This window comes from Pleurodeles waltl, chromosome 6 (assembly GCF_031143425.1).
Source record: "Pleurodeles waltl isolate 20211129_DDA chromosome 6, aPleWal1.hap1.20221129, whole genome shotgun sequence".
NCBI lineage: Eukaryota > Metazoa > Chordata > Amphibia > Caudata > Salamandridae > Pleurodeles > Pleurodeles waltl.
The window spans coordinates 449,551,867-449,576,766 of record NC_090445.1 but is presented as its reverse complement, the minus strand read 5'-3'; the positions used below and the strand labels follow the sequence as shown (position 1 = coordinate 449,576,766).

At 48.4% G+C, this 24,900-nt stretch overlaps 1 protein-coding gene and 1 long non-coding RNA gene across 2 annotated transcripts in view; one reads left to right on the top strand and one right to left on the bottom strand.

The window, feature by feature from the left end:
• The window catches only part of LOC138299880 (uncharacterized), a 39,674-nt gene extending 21,840 nt beyond the window's left edge, over positions 1 to 17,834 (bottom strand). The window contains exon 1 of the long non-coding RNA XR_011204844.1: positions 17,563 to 17,834. This is a non-coding gene — a long non-coding RNA (uncharacterized lncRNA). The remainder of the gene's footprint in view (positions 1 to 17,562) is intronic.
• Positions 17,835 to 17,973: 139 nt separating this feature from the next.
• RAB29 (RAB29, member RAS oncogene family) overlaps positions 17,974 to 24,900 on the top strand; it is a 159,048-nt gene continuing 152,121 nt past the window's right edge. Inside the window, exon 1 of the mRNA XM_069238564.1 lies at positions 17,974 to 18,575. Within this exon, the coding sequence (XP_069094665.1) occupies positions 18,362 to 18,575 (214 nt within the window). The 5' untranslated portion in view covers positions 17,974 to 18,361. The remainder of the gene's footprint in view (positions 18,576 to 24,900) is intronic.

Below are 24,900 nucleotides of genomic sequence, written 5' to 3'. Positions count from 1 at the left end.
TGAATAGATTCAAATGTCACTGTGTATGTAGGGGATTATACATGTATAGGGTAGTAAACCATGTCCAAGCCCCCTGGTGATCGTAGTATCAAATGATATGACAAAAAAAGGAATAAACACAGTATACATGAGTCTAAATTGAAAAGTATGGCAAATATCGACTCAGGTAGCCGTAAATAATCATCTCCGCGTAGGTCCAACAAAAATAAAGGCATGCGGGGTCAAACGGCATGTCAGAAAAATACACTTAAGTAAATAAACGTAGCAAGCGGGCGTTTTAACTGGAGAGCGCTTACCAGTAATTACCGGTAGTGCACTCGCGGGTAACTCGGTGACTGCTAAAGGTTAAAAGGGTCCGTCAAGAAAACGAGGTCCTGGCTTATGGCTACCCGCAAACTAAATGAGTCTAAGCAGCCGAACTTACTTGTAGTCTCCCCGGGGTCAGCCGTGCACCTACCCGAGGTCGCATGCCTGTCAACGAAGGCTCTGTGTACCCGGGAGATTTTTTAAAAAGCGGTATTGGGCAATTAGCCCGGAACAAGGAACATCAGTGTCTGGAGAAAGTCGACACTGAAAACGGACTAAAGAAAAGGGATAGTAATGCCAATGTAAAACGGCGGCCATCTTTGAACAATAAAAAGTTGGTCCAAAACAAGTGAATAATAATCACAAATAGCGATGTTTGCGATTGAGTCAATCAACGTAGAAAAGGAAAAAGGAAAAAGGGTCAAGTGCTGTGAAAACCCTTTATTGTTGGTCAGTAAAATCACAATAGAAAAGCTCTGTCTGGACTGTAGTGACATATCTAGACAGACGGTGCAAAAAGGATGTCTGTTGCAACATCAAACTACCCCAATCCTAGTAAAGCAAGACAGGTGAACTAAGGTGATAGGGTCCACCAAGGGATGTCATCATTAAGGTCCTCGCTAGATGTTTTAAGTCTAAAAATCCAACGTTGTTCAGTCCTGAACAGATATTTAGGGTCATTGTCATTGTATTTGGGTACTTGTAAGACTGTCCACCACAGATCGTTAGGACCATGTTTGGCTTCCAGAAAATGCGAACTCAATTTCGTTGTGATACGGGAACATCTGATATTGCTGCGATGCTCGTTAATTCTTTGCTTAACGGGTCTAGTTGTCATACCTACATATTGTAAGTTACAGGGACACGTAATCAAATAGATACAGTGTCGTGTGTTACAGTTAGTGTGTTTGGTCAAACGCCAGACTCCAACATATTTTAGATCAAGTTCGTCCTCCCGTTTGGTCAAAGGACAGATGTTACAAGATCCACAAGGATAGTGTCCGGAGACCGGGGGTAAATTCCATAGGGTGGGCTGATCTTGTGAGTCACCCTGTTTGCGCGGTCGTGTGTGGATAACTAGATCTCTGATGTTGGGAGATCTCTTGAACGCAAACAAAGGTTTAGTGATCTGCGTCCCTCCACTTAGTAGAATGTTCCACCTTTTATTGATGAGTTTTTTCACGGTGTTTGACATGGGGGTGTAAGTCGAAACACATGTCAACCGTACTTGTTCATCCCGCATGGTAGATGCTAAGAGAGCTTCTCTATGGTTGTGCCGGGCTCTCTTGTAGGCCGGGTTGATGATCTTGGTGGGATAATGTCGGTGCTGTAATTTATTTTTCAAATCACGTGCCTGTACTTCAAATGATTGGACAGTGGACCAATTGCGACGCAGTCTCAAGAACTCGCTGAACGGAAGGTTATCACGTAGGGCCTTTGGATGATGACTGTCATACAAAAGCAAACTGTTCCGATCAGTGATTTTATGATAGGTATCAGTGACTAGTTTCCCATTCACAATTTGGATCATTAAGTCCAAAAAAGGTACTTGTGTGCTAGAAACGTGCGCTGCAAATCTCAAGAAGGGATCTAGTGTATTGATCCAACTGGTAAACAGGTCAACGGTCTTGAGGGATCCTTGCCAAATGATGAGAATATCATCTATATATCGGCGCCATAATTTAATGTTGTCAAAAAAAGGATTCGATGCTGGTAAGATAAAAAAAAAATCAAACTGGTACATGTATAGACATGCCAGACTGGGAGCAAAAGTGCTACCCATCGAGGTCCCTCGAATCTGATGGTACAAAGAATCTTCGAATTGGAAATAGTTCTGTGTCATAGCCAGGGAAGCACAATGCATCACGAAATGTACAGGGGTTGGGAAGTCCATGGATGTTGGAGAAGGGCGGACTCAATGACCTGTAAGATAGCTGCCTGGGGAATATTAGTGTATAAAGACTCTACATCTAAAGTGATCAAAACCTCAACTGATTGGTAGCCACCACCCCACTATTTTTCTTTTAATTCCCTGGCATCTAGTAGGCTTTCTGCCCCCCCTGGGAGCAGATCGGAGGGGCAACTTTGTCCTCATTTATTTGGGGTGGGGGTATGGCCATGCCCCCACCCTCTTTTTTTAAATCTTCCCTGATCTCTGGTGGGCTTTCTGCCCCCCCTCCCTTTGGAGCAGATGGGCCTTACAAAAATAGGCCGATTTGCGCCCAAGGGGGGCAGAAATAGCCATCAGTAATGTGCCCCCATGGGGAGCGACCCTTGCTCAAAGGGCTGCCCCCCCAAACAAAACACACACACCAATTCTGGGTGCATAAGTGGTTTCTGCCCCAATGGGGGCAAAAATGGCCTAAAATAAAATTGCCCCCTAGGGGAACAACCCTTGCCTAAGGGGTTTCTCCCCTTGCGTGAAACTGACCAAAACAATCCCTGGGGTCTAGTGGTTTCTGACCCCCCTGGGGGCAGATTGGTCTAAAAAAAAACAAAATTGGCATATCTGCCCCTTACGAGGGAAGAAATGGCAAAAGAATAATTTGCCCCCAGGGTCACGACCCTTGCCTAAGGGGTCACTCCCCTCCTGTAATTTTTTTTTAAAAAGTAAACAATCCCTGGCGTCTAGAGGTTTCTGCACATTTTTTAATGCCTTTTCTGCCCCCCCTGGGGGCAGGTCAGCCTAATTACAGTAGGCCGATCTGCCTCGGGGGCAGAAAAGGCCTTAAAAAAATGTGCCTCCTGGGGAGCGGCACTTGCCAAAGGGGCCGCTCCTCTTATGCACAAATATATAAAAAAACTCCCTAGTGTCTAGTGGGCGTTTCTGCAGCCCGATCGCTTCACGATCAGGCTGCAAAAATGCTCAGAGAGACATCAAAGGAAAGGAAAGGCCTTTCCTTTCCTTTGATGCTTCTCCCACCCACAGCCCCCTATAGGAAAGAGAAATGGTTCATTTCTCTTTCCGATAGCGTGGTGGGAGGCGACCTCTGATGAGTCGTCACAGGGGTGATCATGGGTGGAAGGGGGAGCAATTTCCCTTCCATCCCTGACAGGGTGTGTGGGTGGGAGGCCCACGGGGAGCGCTGCCCCCGAGGGCCAGGTGCAGGATGAGCTGGTCTCGTCCCCGGCACACGGGAACCATGGCCGAGGACGAGGCTACCTCGTCCCAGGCACCAAGGGGGTTAATGCAGGGGTAAGACATTCCTGTCTTGTTGACTTAACCAGACAGCAGTTTTCTGTAGAAGTGTTGTATTGTGCAATTGTTATGATGCATTATATTGCTCAATATTTCCTTTATTGGCTTATTCTATGTCTCATTAGACACACTGTTACTGAGCTACCTTGGTATTACTGTTCCTGGAAATATACCTAGACTCTTGGTTGCTGTCCTGAATTCTGCTGGGGAATTGCTTACAGTAATTGATATGCATTCTCTCATGCTGTTTATGTTTTGATGCCTTGTATTGCTCCTTTATGTATGTCTCTTGAATAAAATGCCAATAAAGATATTTTTTTAACTAAAAAACAAATGAAACAGATTTGCTACGACACGTTGAAGTGTGTTTTTCTGGCTTAGGCTAATTAGGTCTCATGTACGCTCCAGGCCATCTTGTCCAAAATGGATGTTGTATCATGATAAATATTCTCTGTTTATATTTCTGTATGACACTATGGTGGTCATTACAACCCTGGCGGACGGTGTAAAAGGTGCGGTAATACCGCAAACAGGCCGACGGACAAAAAAAGGGAATCATGACCCTGGCGGAAACCGCCAACAAAGACAGCCACTTTAACACACCGGCCGCCACGGCGGTACAGACAAGCAGCGCGGCGGTTACCGCCAACAGACAGGAGGAAGACAATGTACCGCCCACACCATTACAACCCGCCAATCCGCCACCTTTTCCGGGGCGGATTCACCGTGGATAAAAACACGGCGGAAACAGCTTTTGCTATGGGAAAACGCTCACCTGAACACATCCCACGAGAAACGAGGACTCCATGGACCCGGAACTCCAAATACTCCCTGCCCTTGTCTTTCTGCTCATTTACGACCAACAGCGATGTAGGCGCAGAAGATACCGGTGAGTACTGCATCTATGACACAGGGGAGGGGGGAGGCAAAAGTTAGGGGGACACCCACCAAACACCCCCACCCCACCCTCGCATATTACAACATACACACCAATGCAGTCAAAAATATCACATTAACAACCCACAATCCCCCCGGAAGAATGCAAAGACAAAGCGAATTTCGGTCAAACATTGTAATGTGCCAATATACATGTCATACAAAAATATACAGATATATATCTCTAAATCACTCATAATTATATATACAATACAAGAAGTAGTGCAGATATGTACACAACAATGTCCGTGCACCAACAGTCCAAAAATGCATGGGCGAGGCCCACAATAGATACCTGACCAAAATCGGAGAGAACACTGCCGGGGCATCAGATAGAAACACTATAGGCACCTCAGGGGGAAGGGAAGGGGGGGCACCTCAGCCACATGAATGTGGAGCCAGATCCACGACGGGGCTCCATGCCCATTGATGTATCCTGGGGAGTGCAAAGCCACAGTCTCACAAGTCTTTACAGTGGGTGGTTTGCCCACTGTGCCATCCTGGGGAGTACAAAGCCACAGACTCTCAAGTCTTTACAGTGGGTGGTTTGCCCACTGTGCCATCCTGGGGAGTGCAAAGCCACAGTCTCTCAAGTCTCTACAGTGGGTGGGTTGCCCACTGTTACATCCTGGGGAGTGCAAATCCACAGTCTCGCAAGTCTCTACAGTGGGTGGTTTGCCCACTGTTACATCCTGGGGAGTGCAAAGCCACAGTCTCTCAAGTATCTACAGTGGGTGGTTTGCCCACTGTTACATCCTGGGGAGTGCAAAGCCACAGTCTCTCAAGTCTCTACAGTGGGTGGTTTGCCCACTGTTACATCCTGGGGAGTGCAAAGCCAGAGTTTCTCAAGTAGATGCAGGTCTCCACTGGTTCTGGAGGGGGACTGGTGCCCAGACTGGATGAGTCTCCCCGTGAAAGTTCCTGTCCTGTCACTGTCCCAGCTGCACATGGGATAAGGATGCCTGATCTGGCGGTCCATTCATTCCTACACGGTGCATGCCCTGTTCAGCGGTGCTTTGCCATGGCAGTCTTTGCCCTGTTCAGCGGTGCTTTGCCATGGCGGTCTTTGCCCTGTTCAGCGGTGCTTTGCCATGGCGGTTCAGGACTGTTCAGCGGTGCTTTGCCATGGCGGTACTGGACTGTTCAGCGATGCTTTGCCATGGCGGTCTTTGCCCTGTTCAGCGGTGCTTTGCCATGGCGGTTCAGGACTGTTCAGCGGTGCTTTGCCATGGCGGTTCTGATACTGACATTGGTGTGTGGCATGACGATCTCCACACTGGACATTGGTGTGTGGCATGACAATCTCCACACTGGACATTGGTGTGTGGCATGACGATCTCCAAACTGGACATTGGTGTGTGGCATGACGTTCCATCATTGGCCAGCGGGGCTGTGGCATCCTGTCCCTTCCTGGGCTGTGACTCCGGCGGTGGTCTCTGGACCAGTAACGATACTTGGGCCCTCCTGGGCTGTGACTCTGGCGGTGGTCTCTGAACCAGTAACAATACTTGGGCCCTCCTGGGCTGTGACTCCGGCGGTGGTCTCCTGACCAGTAACGATACTTGGGCCCCCCTGGGCTGTGACTCTGGCGGTGGTCTCTGGACCAGTAACGAGACTTGGGCCCTCCTGGGCTGTGACTCTGGCGGTGGTCTCCTGACCAGTAACGAGACTTGGGCCCTCCTGGGCTGTGACTCCGGCGGTGGTCTCCTGACCAGTAACAAGACTTGGGCCCTCCTGGGCTGTGACTCTGGCGGTGGTCTCTGGACCAGTAACGATACTTGGGCCCTCCTGGGCTGTGACTCTGGCGGTGGTCTCCTGACCAGTAACAAGACTTGGGCCCTCCTGGGCTGTGACTCTGGCGGTGGTCTCCTGACCAGTAACGAGACTTGGGCCCTCCTGGGCTGTGACTCTGGCGGTGGTCTCTGGACCAGTGATGACGGTGCTGGCGGTTGTGTCTGCACCGCCGGAAATGATGGCGCACTTCTCCGCCGTGACACTCACAACAGGCTGGGGAGACTTCCTCTGGACATTCCCCACCTTTTTTGGAGTTACAGCTGACTCACCAATCGCCTTCCATCCCATTTCACTTGTTGTCCCACCAGGAGTCTTGACACGGTCCCGTCGTCCACTCTCCAATTTCAGAGCCTTTACAGGGGGTGGGCTACCAGTGCCTTGGCTCCGGGTCCTACTGCCTGCCCTGGTGGACGGTGCACTCCAAAAACCTGGAACACGCACCACTGGTACTGGAGGCTTTTTGGTTGAGGCGCTACGACGGGACTGATGAATTGGAGGGCGGGGTGGGGGCAAAAAGGTCAATTTGACATAGGGACAGTTTCTGACGGACACTGGGATGGGTAGCTGGAGGGGGTCTGGGAGTGGAGGAAGAGGAGGTGGTTGTAGGAGGTGTCACTTTAGCTGTTTTGGGTGCAGGTACTGGAGGCTGTCGTGAGGTGGATGGATATTGGGTGAGTTATTGCTGGCGTTTGGGTATTTTGGGAGGGGGCGTCACAGACACACTGGGAGAGGACACAGGGGACGTGTAAATGGCAGTGGAGGTGGTGAGTGCAGGTGAGCAGCTTGTGGCGCTGGGTGTCCTGGTGCGAGTCCTAGTGCCTGTACATGTGGTGCAAGCAGGTGTGTGTGTAGACGAGACTGGGAGGGAGGAGGGAGAAGAGGAGGAGGGGGACACAGTGGAGACAGTGGATGTTGCTGTGTCTGTATGGGTGTGATGCTTGTGTGAGTGCCTGTGGTGTGTGTGGTGCCTATGTTTGCTTGAGCTACTTTTGGTTGTTGACTTGTGTGCATGCTGGTCTGTAGGTGTGCTTGGGATGGGCTGGGGTACAGGGGATTGGGTCTGGGTGGAGGAAGTTGGAGCGGGGAGGCTAGACACAGGGACAATGGCTGCTATCAGTGTTGAGGCCAGAGATTGCAGGGTTCGCTGAAGGGCAGCCTAACCAGAATGAATGCCCTCCAGGAATGCATTACTGTGTTGCAACTCTCGTTCTACACCCTGGATGGCATTCACAATGGTAGACTGCCCAACAGTGAGTGACCTGAGGAGGTCAATGGCCTCCTCACTGAGGGCAGCTGGGGTGACTGGGGCAGGGCCTGAGGTGCCTGGTGCGAAGGTGATGCCCACCCTCCTGGGTGAGCGGGCACGGGGCGTATGCTGAGGGGCTGCTGGGAGGGCGGTGCTGGTAGGGGAGGTGGTGGCTGTACCTGTAGAAGTGGGGCGCACAGATGGTGCCGCCACCACAGGGGAGCTCCCATCGGTGGACGAGTCCGTGTCGCTGGTGGGTGATCCGGTAGCCGACGTGAAGCTCCCCTCGCCCTCCGTCCCACTGGTGCATTCAGAGTCTGTGGTGTGGCCCTCCATGGCCATGTGGGATGCAGCTCCCTCGTGCTCCGGTGCCACTGTACCTCCGCCTGATGATGCTGATGTACAAAAGGACAGGGAGAGCAGGAAAAGGGGGGGGGAGACAGAAGAAAGAGAGTTTTAGTGCATGGCATACCGCTACCGTTGGCGGACAAGACAGACGCAGCAGCCCCATGCATAACGCCGTGCTCCTGGCCTCTGCACATGCAATTTCTGGGATATGGCCTCCATGGCAATGGTGGAAATCTGCGCACATGGATGCCACAGGGGCAACTATACCTCAACTTGCCACTCTTCTGAGGCGGGGTAGAGTGCCACATGGCCTACATTACGGAGGGTCCTTGCCTACCGAACTCGCCCTGGCCTAGGGACACCCACGGCCCAACTCCCCCACCCAGACCCCTCCACTGCACGCAAAGTCCGCAGTATGAGGTTGTACTCACCCCCTTGTGTCTGCTGTGATGTCCTTAAGCGCCCATCCAACTCCGGGTAGGCCACCGCCAGGATCCGGAACATCAGGGGGGTCATGGTGCAACAGGCACCCCTCCCACGTTGGGAGGCCACCCCCAGCTGAGCCTCCGCCATCTTCTTGCTGCAGCGGCGAATGTCCTCCCATCTCTTCCGGCAGTGGGTGCCCCGTCTGTGGTGGGCCACAAGGGTCCGGACGTCCTTGGCGATGGCACGCCAAATGTCCCTCTTCTGGTGGGCGCTGACCTACATGACATGCACAAGGGAAGAGGAACAGTCATTACCAACTGCACCATCAATGTGAGTGGCCCCCTCCCTACTCTGACCATTTGGCCCATTTATTCCCATGCTTTACTGTAGTATGAACTGTGGCCCCTTCCCTCTTCCACCCAGCCCTCTCCACCCAGGCCTAGCCCATACAACGTGCTCCCTGTGTACTAACCTGTTGGTCTGGAGGACCGTAGAGTAGCATGTACTGGGGGAGGACCCCATCCACAAGTTTCTCCAACTCCTGTGCAGTGAAGGCAGGGGCCCTTTCCCCAGACGCAGCAGCCATCGTCGCTTCCAGACTGAGGTCACAGCAGCACTAGCAGTGTAGGTCCTCTCCTGTCGAAGGTCAGGTATCTAGTGATTGAAGAGATAGAAAATGGCGGTGACGTCCGCGGCGGGGCGCATCATTACCGCCAGCGCACCTGTTCATTGGCTCCTGGGAACCATAGGGTCCAATGTTAACCAATGCAGCATTGCGCCGCGGTCTACGACCGCCTACCGCGACGGTGTGCAACGCCAGTGCAGTTACCCCACAATCCCATTGTCCCAGTTTAGAGGTCAGGCAGCCGCCATTTCAGGGGCCCACACGGCTTCAGTTACTGCTGCGTCACACATAGCTAGGCCTATACTCAACACACATACAGGAAGGGTTTTGTGTTTGGTGCCGTGTTCTGTGTGACTGTGGGTACATACCTGGAGGAATAGCGACTGTTTCTTTGCTGTTGTCCTTCTTAGGCACCGTCAGCTGGGACATATGAGAAGATGGCGGAATCCTCCTGTGTACCGACCGCTGGTGGACCTGATGACAATGGAAGAGAGACATTTAATCGTCACCTACAGGTTTGACCGTGCCACAATCCAGGAACTATGTACCCAGTTGGAGCCAGACCTGATGTCACCAATCCGCCATCCGACTGGAATCCCCCCTGACGTGCAGGTGCTGTCAGTGCTCCATTTCCTTGCAAGTGGGTTTTTTCAGACAACAGTGGCCATGGCATCAGGGATGTCCCAGCCTATGTTTTCCAACGTGTTGTCCAGAGTGTTGTCTGCCCTGCTGAAACACGTAAGGAGATACATCATTTTCCCTGAGGTGGAGGATTTGCCTACAGTGAAAGGTGACTTCTATGCCCTTGGACATATCCCCAACGTCATAGGTGCCATTGATGGGACCCATGTAGCTCTGGTCCCCCCGCAGGAGTGAACAGGTGTACAGAAACTGGAAGAGTTATCATTCGATGAATGTCCAGATGGTCTGTTTGGCAGACCAGTACATCTCCCAGGTAAATGCTATGTTCCCTGGATCTGTGCATGACGCCTACATCCTGCGGAATAGCAGCATCCCTGATATGATGGCTCAACTCCAGAGGCACTGTGTTTTGCTAATGGGGGACTCTGGTTACCCCAACCTTTCCTGGCTATTGACCCCAGTGAGGAATCCCAGGACCAGGGCAGAGGAACGCTACAATGATGCCCATGGGCGGACTAGGAGGGTTATCGAACGCACCTTCGGCCTCCTTAAGGCCAGGTTCAGGTGCCTCCATATGACAGGTGGATCCCTATTCTACTCACCGAAGAAGGTGTGCGACATCATCATCGCCTGCTCCATGCTCCATAATTTGGCATTGCGATGCCAGGTGCCTTTTCTGCAGGAGGATGATCCAGATGACGGTGTTGTAGCAGCTGTGGAGCCTGTGGAGCATGTGGACAGTGATGAGGATGAAGCTGAGGAAGAAGAAAACGACAACAGGGAGTCAGTCATACAGCAATATTTCCAGTGAAACACAGGTGAGTACATTTTCAGCTTTCACATTACATTAACTTTTACACGTCTACCTCTATCCTGTTCCGACATTTCACTCACTATTTGTTAACTGAGTTGTCCCCTTCCATTTCAGTTTCACAAATGTGGTAACCTACGTGTCAACTGCTTGCATCCTTGAAGGGCTTGTGATGTGTGACATTGGTATGTTAGCCTTCCAATGGGTAACCCATTATGACACTGTAATTGATAATACAAAGTTCCAAATCATAGACTGACTCCAGTGTTTTTAGTGTTTCAAGGGTGTTTATTTAAGTGCTACAAAATGAAGGGGGTTGTAAAATGGTGATGGGTGATGGTGGAGGATTGTCCATGGCAGAGTCCAGTCTATTAGTCTCACAGGTACACTGCACACCTGCCCATTGGAAGTGGAGCTGGGGCAGTTCCGATTTGGACAGGGTAACAAAGTGGGACAGTGGGGGGACAATCAGGGTGGTTTTATTTCCTGGCGGGGGTCTTGCCATCTTGCTCTGTCCTGTTCCTGGATCTCAGGGCCCGCTTGCGTGGTGCTTGTCCGTCTGCAGGGGATGGGGTGCTGGTGTGGTGGTCCTGTGGCGGTGCCTCCTGTCCACTAGCGGCGGCGGAGGTGGTGGGCAGTTCATCGTCGTGGCTAGTGTCAGGGGCCCCTTGGAGTGCCACGGTGTCCCTCAAGGTCTTTTGAATGTCCGTCAGCACCCCTACGATGGTGCCCAGGGCAGAGCCGATGGTCCTGAACTCCTCCCTGAACGCCAAATACTGCTCCTCCTGCAGACGCAGGGTCTCCTGCAACTTGTCCAGGACTGTGGCCATCGTCTCCTGGGAGTGGTGGTATGCTCCCATGATGGAGGAGAGGGCCTCGTGGAGAGTTGGTTCCCTTAGCCTGTCCTCCCTCTGTCGCACAGCAGCCCTCCCAGTTCCCCCATGTTCCTGTGCCTCCGTCCCCTGGACCGTGTGCCCACTACCACTGCCCCCAGGTCCCTGTTGTTGTTGGGGTGGTGGGTTACCCTGGGTGCCCTGTAGTGGTGGACACACCGCTGATTGACCTGTCCTGGGTAGGGAGGTTTGGGCCCGCTGGGTGGGTGCTGTGCTGGTGTTACCAGAGGGTGGAATTTCGGTGTTGGGCTGTGGCTGGGCAAGGGGAACCGACTGTCCTGAGGCCCACGATGGTCCGGGCTGGTCATCAAGATCCAGTAGGGCAGAGCTGCTATCATCACTGTGGGCCTCTTCTGGAGGTGGAGTGGTGTTGTCTGGACACTCTGGTGTGGTGACATTCCTTCGGGTTCCTGCAGGGGTATAAGAACATGATTATTGCATGTGTGTGTTTCATGGTGTGCAATGGGTGGGTGTGCGTGAACCCCAGTGCAGGCATTCCTGTGTGGGGGTTGTGTGCTGATGGTTGGGGGGTGTTCTGGGTATGTGCAGTGGGCATGCTTTAGTGATGGATGCCCATGCTTAGTTGTGTCATGCAGGTCTTGGGTTTGGGATGTGTAGTTTCTGTTATTAGTACATTAGTGAGGAGTTTGGGTGATAGGGGAGGGTGTGAGGGTGGGGGTGTGTGATAGCATGCAGGTAGGGTGGGGGATGTGATATTTAAGATTTGACTTACCAGTGTCCGTTCCTCCACCGACTCCTCCGAGACCCTCAGGATGCAAGATGGTCAAGACTTGCTCCTCCCATGTTGTTAGTTGTTGGGGGAGGAGGTGGGGGTCCGCCGCCAGTCCGCTGTACCGCGATGTGGTGCCTGGAGACCGTGGAACGCACCTTCCCCCGTAGGTCGTTCCACCTCTTCCTGATGTCCTCCCTATTTCTTGGGTGCTGTCCCACTGCGTTGACCCTGTCCACTATTCTTTGCCATAGCTCCATCTTCCTGGCTATTGATGTGTGCTGTACCTGTGAGCCAAATAGCTGTGGCTCTACCCGGATTATTTCCTCCACCATGACCCTGAGCTCCTCCTCGGAGAAGCGGGGGTGTCTTTGGCGTGCCATGGGGTGGTGTGGGTGATGTGTGGGGTGGTATATGTGGTGATGAGTGTGGTGAGTGTAGTGGTATGTGGTGTTTTCTGCTTGGATGTTGTGTGGGTGATGGTGTTGTGTGCCTCTGTGTGATGGGGTTGTCTATTCTGTGCTCTCTCTCTCTCGCCTTCTCTCAGAATTTCAGGTTGTAGGGGTTTGTGGGTGATGTGGGTGTGTATTTTATATTGTATTGGATGTGTGGGTGTGGTGTGTGTATGTGTATCAGGTGTGTGTATTTGGAATTGTCCAATGTGGCGGTGTATTGTAAATGTGTGTGTATTTTGAGCGCGGCGGTGTGTACCGCCAATGGAATACCGCGGTTGAAAGACCGCCGCGTGGATTCTTGGGTTGTAATGGCATGGGCGTGTTTCTGTTGGCGTGGAAGATTTGTTTCCGCATGTTTCTCGCTGACCTTTGGTGTGGTGGGATTGTGTGGGTGTCTGAATTTCGGCGGATTCCGTGATGTGTGTCATAATAGCTGTGGCGGTCTACCGCCGCCGCGGCGCTGTATTGGCGGTCTTCTGCACGGCGGTAAGCGCCTTATACCGCCAATGTTGTAATGACCCCCTATGTGTAGCAACAAATAGATTTGTTTAATACTGAATAACACTGTTCTTGAAGACGTTCTGCTATAGGAAGCTTCTGTAAACATTTTCAAGGACCGTCTCTTTGCATGCTGTATTGCATTCATTCACAATGGTTCACTGTTGATTTTGTAACTAGTTTGTTCTGACATCTCCAGACGACATTAGGTCGGTCAGAAAAGCCAGTCAGAAGAGCTGAATCAATATTCATAGTTGGTTACTGCAAAGGTGATATAGTTATGTGAGAGTACTACTCACACCCATTGGAAACAAAAGTGGTTTCCCACTGATGTGACATAACAATTAATTCTAGAGAGCCTGCCAACTGTGCACTAGCTCTTAGCTCTAATGAAGAGCAGAGACAGCAGCTGGGGCTGGGAGAGGAAAGGAAGGAACAGAGGGTGATGGGGATGAGTGGCAAGAGACCGGGAATTATTTTTATATATTTGGGTAGGAGAGTGGGTTGGACTAAAGGGAGACCGAAGGACACCAGAGCCCATATTACATAAAGGGTGCATTTTCCCTGTTTGTACCATGGCACACCTTTAAACAAGTGTGCTGGCCTTAAGCAGGGGACATGTGACCTATTATGAAGAATGCTCTGCCCCACTCACCTCCTCCCCCCCCAGGGCAGCTGCAAACCTGTGTGGCCCGCGGTTGGGTGGTGTTGGGGATACATTTATGTGAAATATGGAGCAACTGTTTAAAAGCTGCTCTGTCCTACACAATGCAGGCCAGGGGTGTAGCTTCAAGGGGGTGTTTGGAGTGTGACAGCCCACTAATAAATGCATCCTTTGCCCTGAATTTGGATCAGGGGTACTGAGTTGGGTCTGCTATGTCTGTGCCTGGTTTCCTTGTCATGCACCAAGAATAAAAGACAAAGGAGTGACCTTTGATGTAAAACAGGATATATATATATATATAGATATATAGATATATGGTTGAATTCACAATGTGAAGACAGATAACCTGGAATAAATATCACTTCTCTGCTTTTCCAAACTGTGTGATCCTAGGCAAACTGTTTATTACACAGAGCCTCCTTTTTCGTTATTATCACATGACAGCACTTTTCAATACTTGAGTTCAGGATGTGCGCTGTACAAAAAACTCATGTTTGTGTTAATTGACTATAATGTTGTTCCATCTATCATAAGAATTTAGGCCACGTTTAGGGTTTATATGGCTACTGATCTGCATCTTGGTTCACTAATGGCATTGTAATTAGGGGCTGGGTTCATCCCATTAATGTAAATAAGCTCCTGTTCAAAAACTGTCACTTTCAATAAACATCAGTCCATGCAGTGATACAATCTGATGTACTACGGTGAAACGCTTCAGCAGTGGCGTAGCTTGGTCAATAAGATTGAGGGATGTGAGCTTCAGAATTCCCAACAATTGCGTTGTAAAATGCATTATATGACACGCAGAGCGCATGGGGGGCATAAGAGGCAGTGGCAAGGGAAAGGTATGCACATTGGTAAGAGTTTTAAGTGAGAGAAACAATATTTTGTAAAATAACATATTTTAGGGCTTTCAAAACAGAGATGATAGAGTGTGTGTGTGCAGACAAAAATTCAAAGCGTAATTCGACAGACACCTCACCATACCCAACTGAATGCGCCTGTACCAAACTATTCATCAGAAAATGTATTGTTACCTGTTACTTCCCCTGATGACCTCCGAGCTACACCCCTACGCTTCAGCATGTGAAAGAAATACATATTTTCTGAATTTTGAAAAGACTGTTTCATATATTTACAGTTGGTTTGTTGCACATTATATATGGCAAATGTTTTCATGAGTTGACGTGCATGGTCTCTTGGAGCTAAGCCAGATCGTTAGCTCGGCTCTGGCTCAGCTCACCCTATTATTAATTTGCTAGTGCACCAACCTCTATTTGCAACGTGGACTTGGTACGTGGGACCATCAGTCACTTAATAAAATGATTTGTAAAAGGTGAGGATTGGAAACATGGAGCCTTACATGACAACTCTACCACCAAGTCTTCTTCATAGAGGAGACAAAGGAGATTGTGTGCAGTGAAAATACATTTAAAGTAAGTGATCCCAGGAGGAAGACTCCACATCGTTGTGTTGTAGATGACTTTACCCGCTGGGATGGGAAGGGGCATAGCTTCAGAGGGGTGTTTAGGGTGCAACATTTCTCAAATGCATTCTTGGCTTGGTAGCTTTCGGGGTGCTGAGATGGGTTTGCTATGTCTCTGTCGATTTTTCTTGTTGTTTCCATTTTGCTAAGAGATTTTAACTTGTTCACTTTTTTTAGTCGAAACAATGCTTTTTAGTGAGGCGTTTACCAAAAAATAGTAAATATGCATCTATAGAAGTACTCCTCGCAAAAGTGCAAATTAACCACTTTTAGGAATTCACAAACATTTGCAGTAGTAGACGTGGAAAGCTGCTTCAATCTCAGGTTTCAGTCATACTATTGGCAAACAAACACCCAAAACATGATGGGATGAATGCTTGCAAATATTTTAACCAGTGCCAGTTGCCCAGGGTAGCATTCCCTACTTGTTTTTCGCTCACTGTGCCACTCCAGACATTAGCCCATCTAATACAAATCAATACTGACCTTGTTCCTCATGGAAACACTTCATACTGAACCTTGGTCATTTCACCTCTCCAACCTGCAGCTCACTACGGTTAGGAGATTTGAGGTCATACCCCACGAGTCTCACTAAGGTACGTCCCTGGTGAATGCAGCAACCCGCTCGCACTTTTAAGAAGGATTAGAAATCCCCTTGCAGGTGGGTGTAGTGAGTGACTGCATCCATCTGCACAGGGATGCCTGGGGGTTTTCATGGGACCCCCTACACCCCTCGGGAGGGCTCCCCTGGAGGGAGGAGGGGAGCTGACAGTTTGCCACCTTTTTCTGGCACACTTTAAATGCGCCTGCTAAGGGCCTGTTAGCCTCTTTGTCTGTATCAATAATATGGCATGGTGCAAAGCCAAAATGATTCCCTCATTTAAAAAGGGCCACAACCCCATGCAAATGACGGAATTCCCTCTCACAACAGAGCTGGCACTACTCTTGTGCCAGTGTTAGCAGTATTACAGAAGGGGCTGCACAAGCATCAGCAACCCCTTCTGTAACATCAAAGTGCCCCGGGTACACAACGTGGAAGCACACACCCCTTGCGCCCCAGGGACACTTACTGTAATACAGCCCCAGGTGTGATTCTTTTTAGTATTTGGGGACGGGGAGGGTGCTGTTGAAGGTGGTGGTGGTGGCGAACGGCATGTATTATTTGTTTTTAATTTGGGTGAGGGAGTGCGAGATTGGGAGGAATTGGGAAGAAGGTTGTGGCAGTACACCAGCTTTTTTACTACTTGTTAGGGAAAAAGAGGTTAATGCTGTTGACAGGAAGACAGGTACAGTTTTTAAAAATGGGGTGGTGGAAGGAAGAGGTGGCCAAAAGGGCGGAAGGGGTGTGCGTGCAGGACACAAGGTTTAGTACGGAGAAGAGGCAGGCACAGGTGAGGCCACATTATGCAGTGCTATTTAATAATACCTTTGTTGCTGCAGTGCTGATGACAGCTGTGGGAGATGAAATAGAGGAACCATACATCACATAAAATTAAAGATGGGTAACTCATTTTCTCTCCTTGACTATTTCATGTCATTAAGAAAAATATATATTTGTATTCACAGTTGCCCATCTTCAATCTATATGTTATAACTACATCTGCCATCTGTTAAGCATTGTCAGGGCTGCCTTGCTCCAAAAATCCTCCCACGAATCAGATGTGCCATCTACTGTATAGGGGAGAATGGCAAGGAGAATTCTAAAACCTCAAGCAAGACTAGAAGGCCTTCCAGTCAGGAAAACACTGCCAGCTTGATTTCCTTATGCGGCTCTCTCCTGTGTTACCCTCCACAACACTGAAAGTTCTCCCCATAAATGTCTATTTAGGTTCAGAAAGAGCTGTACACTGGTTGAGATGACTACTTTGGGACAGACTGTCATCCACTCTGTGTTGTAATTGATTTAGATGTTATGTTGCAATACCTGCTACTTTCAGGTCACTTCAAGAAACTATGGGGCATCCCTTGTGCACCTACATGCCAACAAACCTGATTCGTGTGGGAGAATCACTATTTTTTAAGTAAAAAATTGTGTTATTCGGCAATCTACCACCCAAAATATCCTCTGCTTCAAAGTCAACTTGGAAAATAAGTTTCCCAACTGTTTTCAAAGTCTTCCACTTCCCAGTTTTAAAAGGTTGCCATGTATGGTTGTGCATCACAACAAGCACAGAGTGGAAGATAAGAGTGAGTATCATGGCGTACCTATACGCACCCCCATTTTACCATAGAAATCAATGGCAGAAAAAGACTGTAAACCTAATCTGTCCATTTCCTCAAGTGGTTTAGAGTACCAGCTGGCCTATCTTTAGCACATCAGAAAGGGACAGCCAGCGTTCTAGAGCCAATCAGAGATGAAGGAAACAGGGGGGCGAGAAGTCAGATCCATAAGGGTTCAGTTCCCACTGGGCAGCACAGAGGCAACTTGCAGCGGAGGCTTGCACTGTTTTCAGGAGTCCCTTCTAAACAGTTTACAGTAAACAAAACAGTACAGATACGTTACCTAAGGGCCCCTGCCTTCACTTGCATAGGCGCTTCCATCAGTTACACTTATATCACGTAGTGATCCTTTGTATTCTCCAGCCAGACCTGCCACGCCTCTCACTGAACTTGTGCTTCGAAATCATATGCACAACATGAACTTCTCCTTTGTCACATGAGCCCTGGGGAGAGCGAGGTGAAGTGAGTTCACGTTCAAGGCGAGGCCAGGGCAGCTGCAGCTGTAAAATCTGAAGGTCTGAGAACCAGGAAACCGGAGGCCGGTGCGGAGCAGTCAGAAGCCACGCCCTAGCTTGCTGGGAAGCCATGCACCCTCTCCTGAGGGCTGGTAATCGGATTCCTTATACAGGCCCTTTCACAGGGGGTAGTAACGGGGCTGCACAATCTTAATGCAAGCACATTCACTCCAGAGATTAGTAAAGGGGCACTTCTTGGTTGACCCAGACCTAGCCCCCCCCCGACTGAAGGGCGGGGTAATTCCAAGTCCAACCCCCTCTCCTCTGGATAGGTTTGCTTTCCTGAGTGACAGGTCATTAGCTATCACTTAGCCTGTGTCACTGCTGGACTTTCCCCTTGGCCCTGAGCCACATTCTTTGTATGCGACGTACTGCCAGCATCCATACAGCCATACGTTTCCTGGAGGTTGCTCAATGGCACACGCTTGTATCCTCAGACTTCAGGACTCCTGAAGGGTGTGAAGGAAAGCGCTCCATCGCTCTGCAGTGGCTGCCACAGCCAGTCTAAGCCACAACTAGACACCCGTGTTCTGCCAAGGGCTTGGGATTGGGTGGGATGCTGGTGAGATGACTGAAGGGAGGATAAGGAAAAGCCCCAGTAGGTGTCAGGAAGGGGAGAGGACCTTAGGAGGTGGGCCTCGCCTGGACCGTATCCAGAAGGGCCACCAGGAAAACCTGTTCAAAGTGCTTATTTTGGGGGACTTCGAGGTAGGGAAGTCTTCGTTGGTGGATCGCTATGTCCATGGCAACTTCTACAGTCACTACAAAACCACGCATGGAGGTAAGTGAGAAACAACGCTATGTCTCTTGCTTCGTGGTTAAACGCAGAGCTCTCCTTTGCTCTGGCACTATTTTAGGCAATAGGACTTGGCCAGTCTGTGCTATGTACTCCACTGCGGACTGCATTGTATCTGTCCTTCCTCTGCTTTGAATAAGATTTTTTGATTCATCCTTACTTCACCCTGTCTTGCAGTGTTTGTATGTGCTATTAACAGGGGAGGAAAAGATGGGAGATGTTTCACAAGAGAATTAAACTGACATTGGTAAATGTTCATTACCTTATGGTTAGGGCCACTGGAAAAACACAATTCCAGGGCTGTACTTTTTAAGCGCAAATATGCATTTTGTGTACCAGACACATCAACCATTATCTGCTGCCTTATTTGAGCTCTCGCACAAATTCAACAGGGTAGCAACAATGACTCCACCTTTGCCATGAGCATATCCCGTTTCAAAAACCCATTTTTCAAAGTAGCAGTCTTTTTGAAGATGGTACTCAAACTTTAGAAAAAGATCACCGCTGTTGTATATCTATTTAAGGTCCCACGTCTTCAATCCTGAAATGCCTCCTAGCGAGACCCGTACCTATAATGAAATTCACTGTGTTCTGCAGAGTTGGAAAGAGTCAGGGGCCCGATGATGTCAACACAGGGTAAGCCCAAAACAAGAAAGTCTGTAGAACAGTCCTGGGATGCATGTACGAAGCACCCTCTTATTACAAGAAATGTGTATAGGTAGGCTTGTTTTACTCTAATTGCAACATTGTACGTGTTCTGCACAACCTACTTCACTCAGGGAGGTAGAAAGAATAGCCCTGCCCTAGAATGGTCCTGTGCTTGCATACAAAATAGCATTATGAACTGTTGTTGAGTAACAGCTTGGATAGGATAGAATGCACACACTTTTCATTCCAAAGAACCTTCTCTAATTTTTATTGCGCATACATTCTTTTTCGTAACTCCATGTAAAATATTAAAATAGCTAAAATAGAATGTTCCGGGATGTTTTTCATAATGAGCATTAAGTGATGGTGCATAATTTGTCTTCCCGTGCTCCACAATCTCATTTTTTGCAGCAAAATTCAGCCAGACCTGCCGCATAATTTCAGCGGTTCCACTTATATGGAAGTCTGTAAATTGTCCGCCTGGCCCAGGCGTCTGATAGCGGCGTTAGGAGAGAGTCGGTCACAAGCCCAGGCTAGGCAAGCAAGGGTGCGGGGTAGAGTCTCCGCTCTAGCTCCCTCAAAGTAGTTTCTATGTTTTCAGTCCTAGAAAAAGACTTATCTTCTGTGTTCTGCCACAAGCGAAGTCACCGGCTACTTTTAGTGTGTTTTTTTCTGTGCCTAAAAATGAATGGTCATGTTATACTTTACTCGTCTAGCCCTAATGCTGACCGACCGTCGGCTGCTTCGAAGAGCTACTGTAGCCGTGAGGACACAGAAGTGAAGCTGAGTTGTGTGTGGGTTTTTTTGTGATGCGCTTGGGTGACTCAGAGTTGCTATCATGGAGCAACAAATCCCGTAAAAACTAGAAAGGTTAAGAAGACCAGCAAACCACGGGGCACAGGGGAAGGTGGCAGATGAATAATAATTTCATATACACATCGGTAACCAATGCACAAAATGATGCGTGGGGTTTACGCAGTGAGTTCAGGGCGTGGGTGGGTGTTCATAACGCGGCACCATGGGGACTCCTGGAATTGAGGATTAAGGAGGAAAGATTCTGAGAGTGGCTGTCAGCGTGCTGTAAAACCTTTCAGACTACCTGCTCATCCCATCATCGGCCTCTCTGCAGAGCGCATAGAAGGATGGAAGATGTATGCCAGCTGTAATGTGTGAAGGAGTTACGCAGCCTTTGTGTAAGTGCATATAGAAGAAGAGAGTACAAAGACAGCAATGGAAAGCAAGTACTGGCAAAGCTAACAGTTCTGGAAATGGCTGCCAGCCTTTTGGGGTTACCCTGTATAATGGGGGAGTCAGAAGAGTTAAAGTAGATCATATAATCCTCCGGTTGGAAGGTCTATTCCTTTCAACAGAGACAAGGCATGCTTAAGAAACAAAACAGTGATTGGATCCACTAGGGTCCCGATCTTGTTCTAGGAACGCTGCTGAAAGCAGGATAAGAGAGACGCCTTCATCGCACACCATGCAAGTGATATTTTTTTCTAACTATGCTTGGTGATTTCACAGCGAACCACACCCGGTGCTGTGAAGTGAATGACACGAAACACAGTACAATTGAACACAAATTCATGTATGGCTGTAGAGCTCTATTCTTGAACAACTCAGCCCCCTTAGGACTTTTTTACTGCCTCACAGGAGACAAGGAAGAGCTGCCCTTGTAGTCACACCTTATGTGCCGAGACAGACACTTAATGTGTGCCCAGAATGTTAGTCTGCTGATGGTAATATCTGGTAAGGAAGTGGAGGGTGAGGAAAAAAGGGGGTTCTCGCCTCTAGCCAAAGTGAGAAATGCACCTACTTTAACAAAGGATGCTGCTGTGAATTGCACCGACCCCGGTTCTCACCCACGGATATTATTTACGCGAGCTGGACGGTGTGTTCTATTTGAAGGCCGCCATCATACACTGTTGTTTGATCGCACGGTGCTTTGTCCTGGCATAAGGGGAATGTTAAGCAATTTCACCACCTGTGTTGGGGGTAGAATACAGCCAGCTAATTAATTGTTCGCTGCCTTGCGCGGCCCATGGCGAGGTTACTTCATGTGCATATTATTTAATTGGTCAGTCAGCGTGGTTATGTATTCAAAGTGTATAGAACAGGCTTTTCCAACGAGTAGCTCGTGAGCTACTGGTAGCTCTCCAGCTGCCTAGAGGTAGCTCTCCTGTGCCCAGTCCAGCCTACTAAATTAGAAGCTTTTGGTTGACTGAATTAATATTTGTATACCAAAACTGAAAAAATATTAAAGCTGATATTTGAGTTGGGGAGGCTTATTCCTAACATTATTACCTTGGTTGGGCATTTAAGATATGGCTGTTATGTATTACTCATGTAAAGGCATTTCAAATTGACAGACAGAGGCGGCTTCTCCATTAGGGTGGAGGAGCGTTGTCCCCCACCACCAGCAGCGGCAGCTGCAAAACCTTTTCAAGAAAGTGATAATAAACTATGTTTATTATCATTTTCTTGAAAAGGGGCGGGGCATTGGGGGTGACGAGCACTTGAAGGGACTGCTCAGAGTACTCCCCTCAGAGCGCATGTGGGTTTGGCCGTCCGTCTCGGACCGGCCAAACACACATGCGCATTAGGCTCTTTGGAGAGAGCATGCACAGGCTTCCAGTCTGTCTTGGAGCGCCCTAGATGGGCGTTCCCAGCCAATCCTGATGCTGCTTTGAGCAGCGTCAGGATTGGCCATAGGGCAGACTGGGAGCCTGTGCCTGCATCGAGGAGACGGACAAGCGGCACACGGCAGAGGAGGTAAGTGTTTTTTTTACAAACATTTTTGAATTTAATTGTTATTTATCCCCCCTCTGCGTGCCGCCGCGCCCCTTCTGGTAGTCACGAGCTGTGAGTGTTGACAGAGCCTTTTTTAGAGTTGAGCGCAAAGTGCTCTGGCCCTGGTGTAATCTCTCTGTGGGCTTTTAAGCACACCCATATCAAGCCCATCGGTTTGGTTGGTTCATGGGCTTGCCTTTTAAAATTAGCTTTATTTAATTAGTGAAAGGCATGCATACGCCATGCCTTTTCCGGTGTTTAGCCCTCCTCGAGCACACCAGCCAACTACTGAAAACTTACGAGGCTCGATGTTTTCCATATGGTTTCTGGACTACTTTTTCTCTTTATTTCACAAGCAGCACAATCTCGCTGGGCAGTAGTCAAGCGCTTTGCATGACATTGATACATGGATATTTGCACTTTTGCCGGTTATATGGTTAATTGCACTTTTGCCAATACATTTCACTGCAAGCAAACTTCTGTTCCCTTTTGTGTGTCTGCTTTGCGCTTATGGCGGCCGTCGGCTTGCATATGTGAAACTGTTTTACTTTTAATTTTCAGTTTATGTGGCAAGAAAAGTCCGGTTAGTTATGTGAAACTGTTTTACTTTTCATTTTCAGTTTATGTGGCAAGAAAAGTCCGGTCCCCTGAGTTTACAACGCTAATAGCTTTAACTCGAGGTAACGCTAGACCCACTGCATTGCAAATACTTGTTACATTACTGCTGGCTACCTGCCTGATGCAGAGGTGATCACTGCAAGTAATTTAACTTAAGGAGCACACTAGCAATCTTGTCTGATGTAATTACTATTACAAAACGAATTAGTAGCTCAGGATGATTTTATTAATCAGAATTAGCACTCATAACAAAAAAGGTTGGAGACCCCTGGTATAGAGTAATGCAACGGGGTTGGAGAAATGACACCCCTCACCCCATTGTACAGAAGAATAAGGTTGTAATTCAACTTTGGTTCTCCGTCAAATTCTATGACTCATAATCTGTTCACTTATTTTGTGGTGTGGGGGGGTGGCGGCGGCTTGGAGAGGGTAACATATATGGTAAATAAATAGTTATATATATATATATATATATATATATATATATATATATATATACAGGGAGTGCAGAATTATTAGGCAAATGAGTATTTTGACCACATCATCCTCTTTATGCATGTTGTCTTACTCCAAGCTGTATAGACTCGAAAGCCTACTACCAATTAAGCATATTAGGTGATGTGCATCTCTGTAATGAGAAGGGGTGTGGTCTAATGACATCAACACCCTATATCAGGTGTGCATAATTATTAGGCAACTTCCTTTCCTTTGGCAAAATGGGTCAAAAGAAGGACTTGACAGGCTCAGAAAAGTCAAAAATAGTGAGATATCTTGCAGAGGGATGCAGCACTCTTAAAATTGCAAAGCTTCTGAAGCGTGATCATCGAACAATCAAGCGTTTCATTCAAAATAGTCAACAGGGTCGCAAGAAGCGTGTGGAAAAACCAAGGCGCAAAATAACTGCCCATGAACTGAGAAAAGTCAAGCGTGCAGCTGCCACGATGCCACTTGCCACCAGTTTGGCCATATTTCAGAGCTGCAACATCACTGGAGTGCCCAAAAGCACAAGGTGTGCAATACTCAGAGACATGGCCAAGGTAAGAAAGGCTGAAAGACGACCACCACTGAACAAGACACACAAGCTGAAACGTCAAGACTGGGCCAAGAAATATCTCAAGACTGATTTTTCAAAGGTTTTATGGACTGATGAAATGAGAGTGAGTCTTGATGGGCCAGATGGATGGGCCCGTGGCTGGATTGGTAAAGGGCAGAGAGCTCCAGTCCGACTCAGACGCCAGCAAGGTGGAGGTGGAGTACTGGTTTGGGCTGGTATCATCAAAGATGAGCTTGTGGGGCCTTTTCGGGTTGAGGATGGAGTCAAGCTCAACTCCCAGTCCTACTGCCAGTTCCTGGAAGACACCTTCTTCAAGCAGTGGTACAGGAAGAAGTCTGCATCCTTCAAGAAAAACATGATTTTCATGCAGGGCAATGCTCCATCACACGCGTCCAAGTACTCCACAGCGTGGCTGGCAAGAAAGGGTATAAAAGAAGGAAATCTAATGACATGGCCTCCTTGTTCACCTGATCTGAACCCCATTGAGAACCTGTGGTCCATCATCAAATGTGAGATTTACAAGGAGGGAAAACAGTACACCTCTCTGAACAGTGTCTGGGAGGCTGTGGTTGCTGCTGCACGCAATGTTGATGGTGAACAGATCAAAACACTGACAGAATCCATGGATGGCAGGCTTTTGAGTGTCCTTGCCAAGAAAGGTGGCTATATTGGTCACTGATTTGTTTTTGTTTTGTTTTTGAATGTCAGAAATGTATATTTGTGAATGTTGAGATGTTATATGGGTTTCACTGGTAATAATAAATAATTGAAATGGGTATATATTTGTTTTTTGTTAAGTTGCCTAATAATTATGCACAGTAATAGTCACCTGCACACACAGATATCCCCCTAACATAGCTAAAACTAAAAACAAACTAAAAACTACTTCCAAAAATATTCAGCTTTGATATTAATGAGTTTTTTGGGTTCATTGAGAACATGGTTGTTGTTCAATAATAAAATTAATCCTCAAAAATACAACTTGCCTAATAATTCTGCACTCCCTGTATAACATTTTACTTTTTATTTACTGTAACCCTCTCCAAGCCGCCCCACCACAAAAATAAACAGAATATGAGTCATAGTATTTGACACAGAACAAACGTCGAATTACAGTATATAGAGAGAGGCATCAATCTCAATTCAGGTTAATCCTTCTTAATAAAATGATTTCCCTTTGTAGAAGAAGTGTTTAATGTG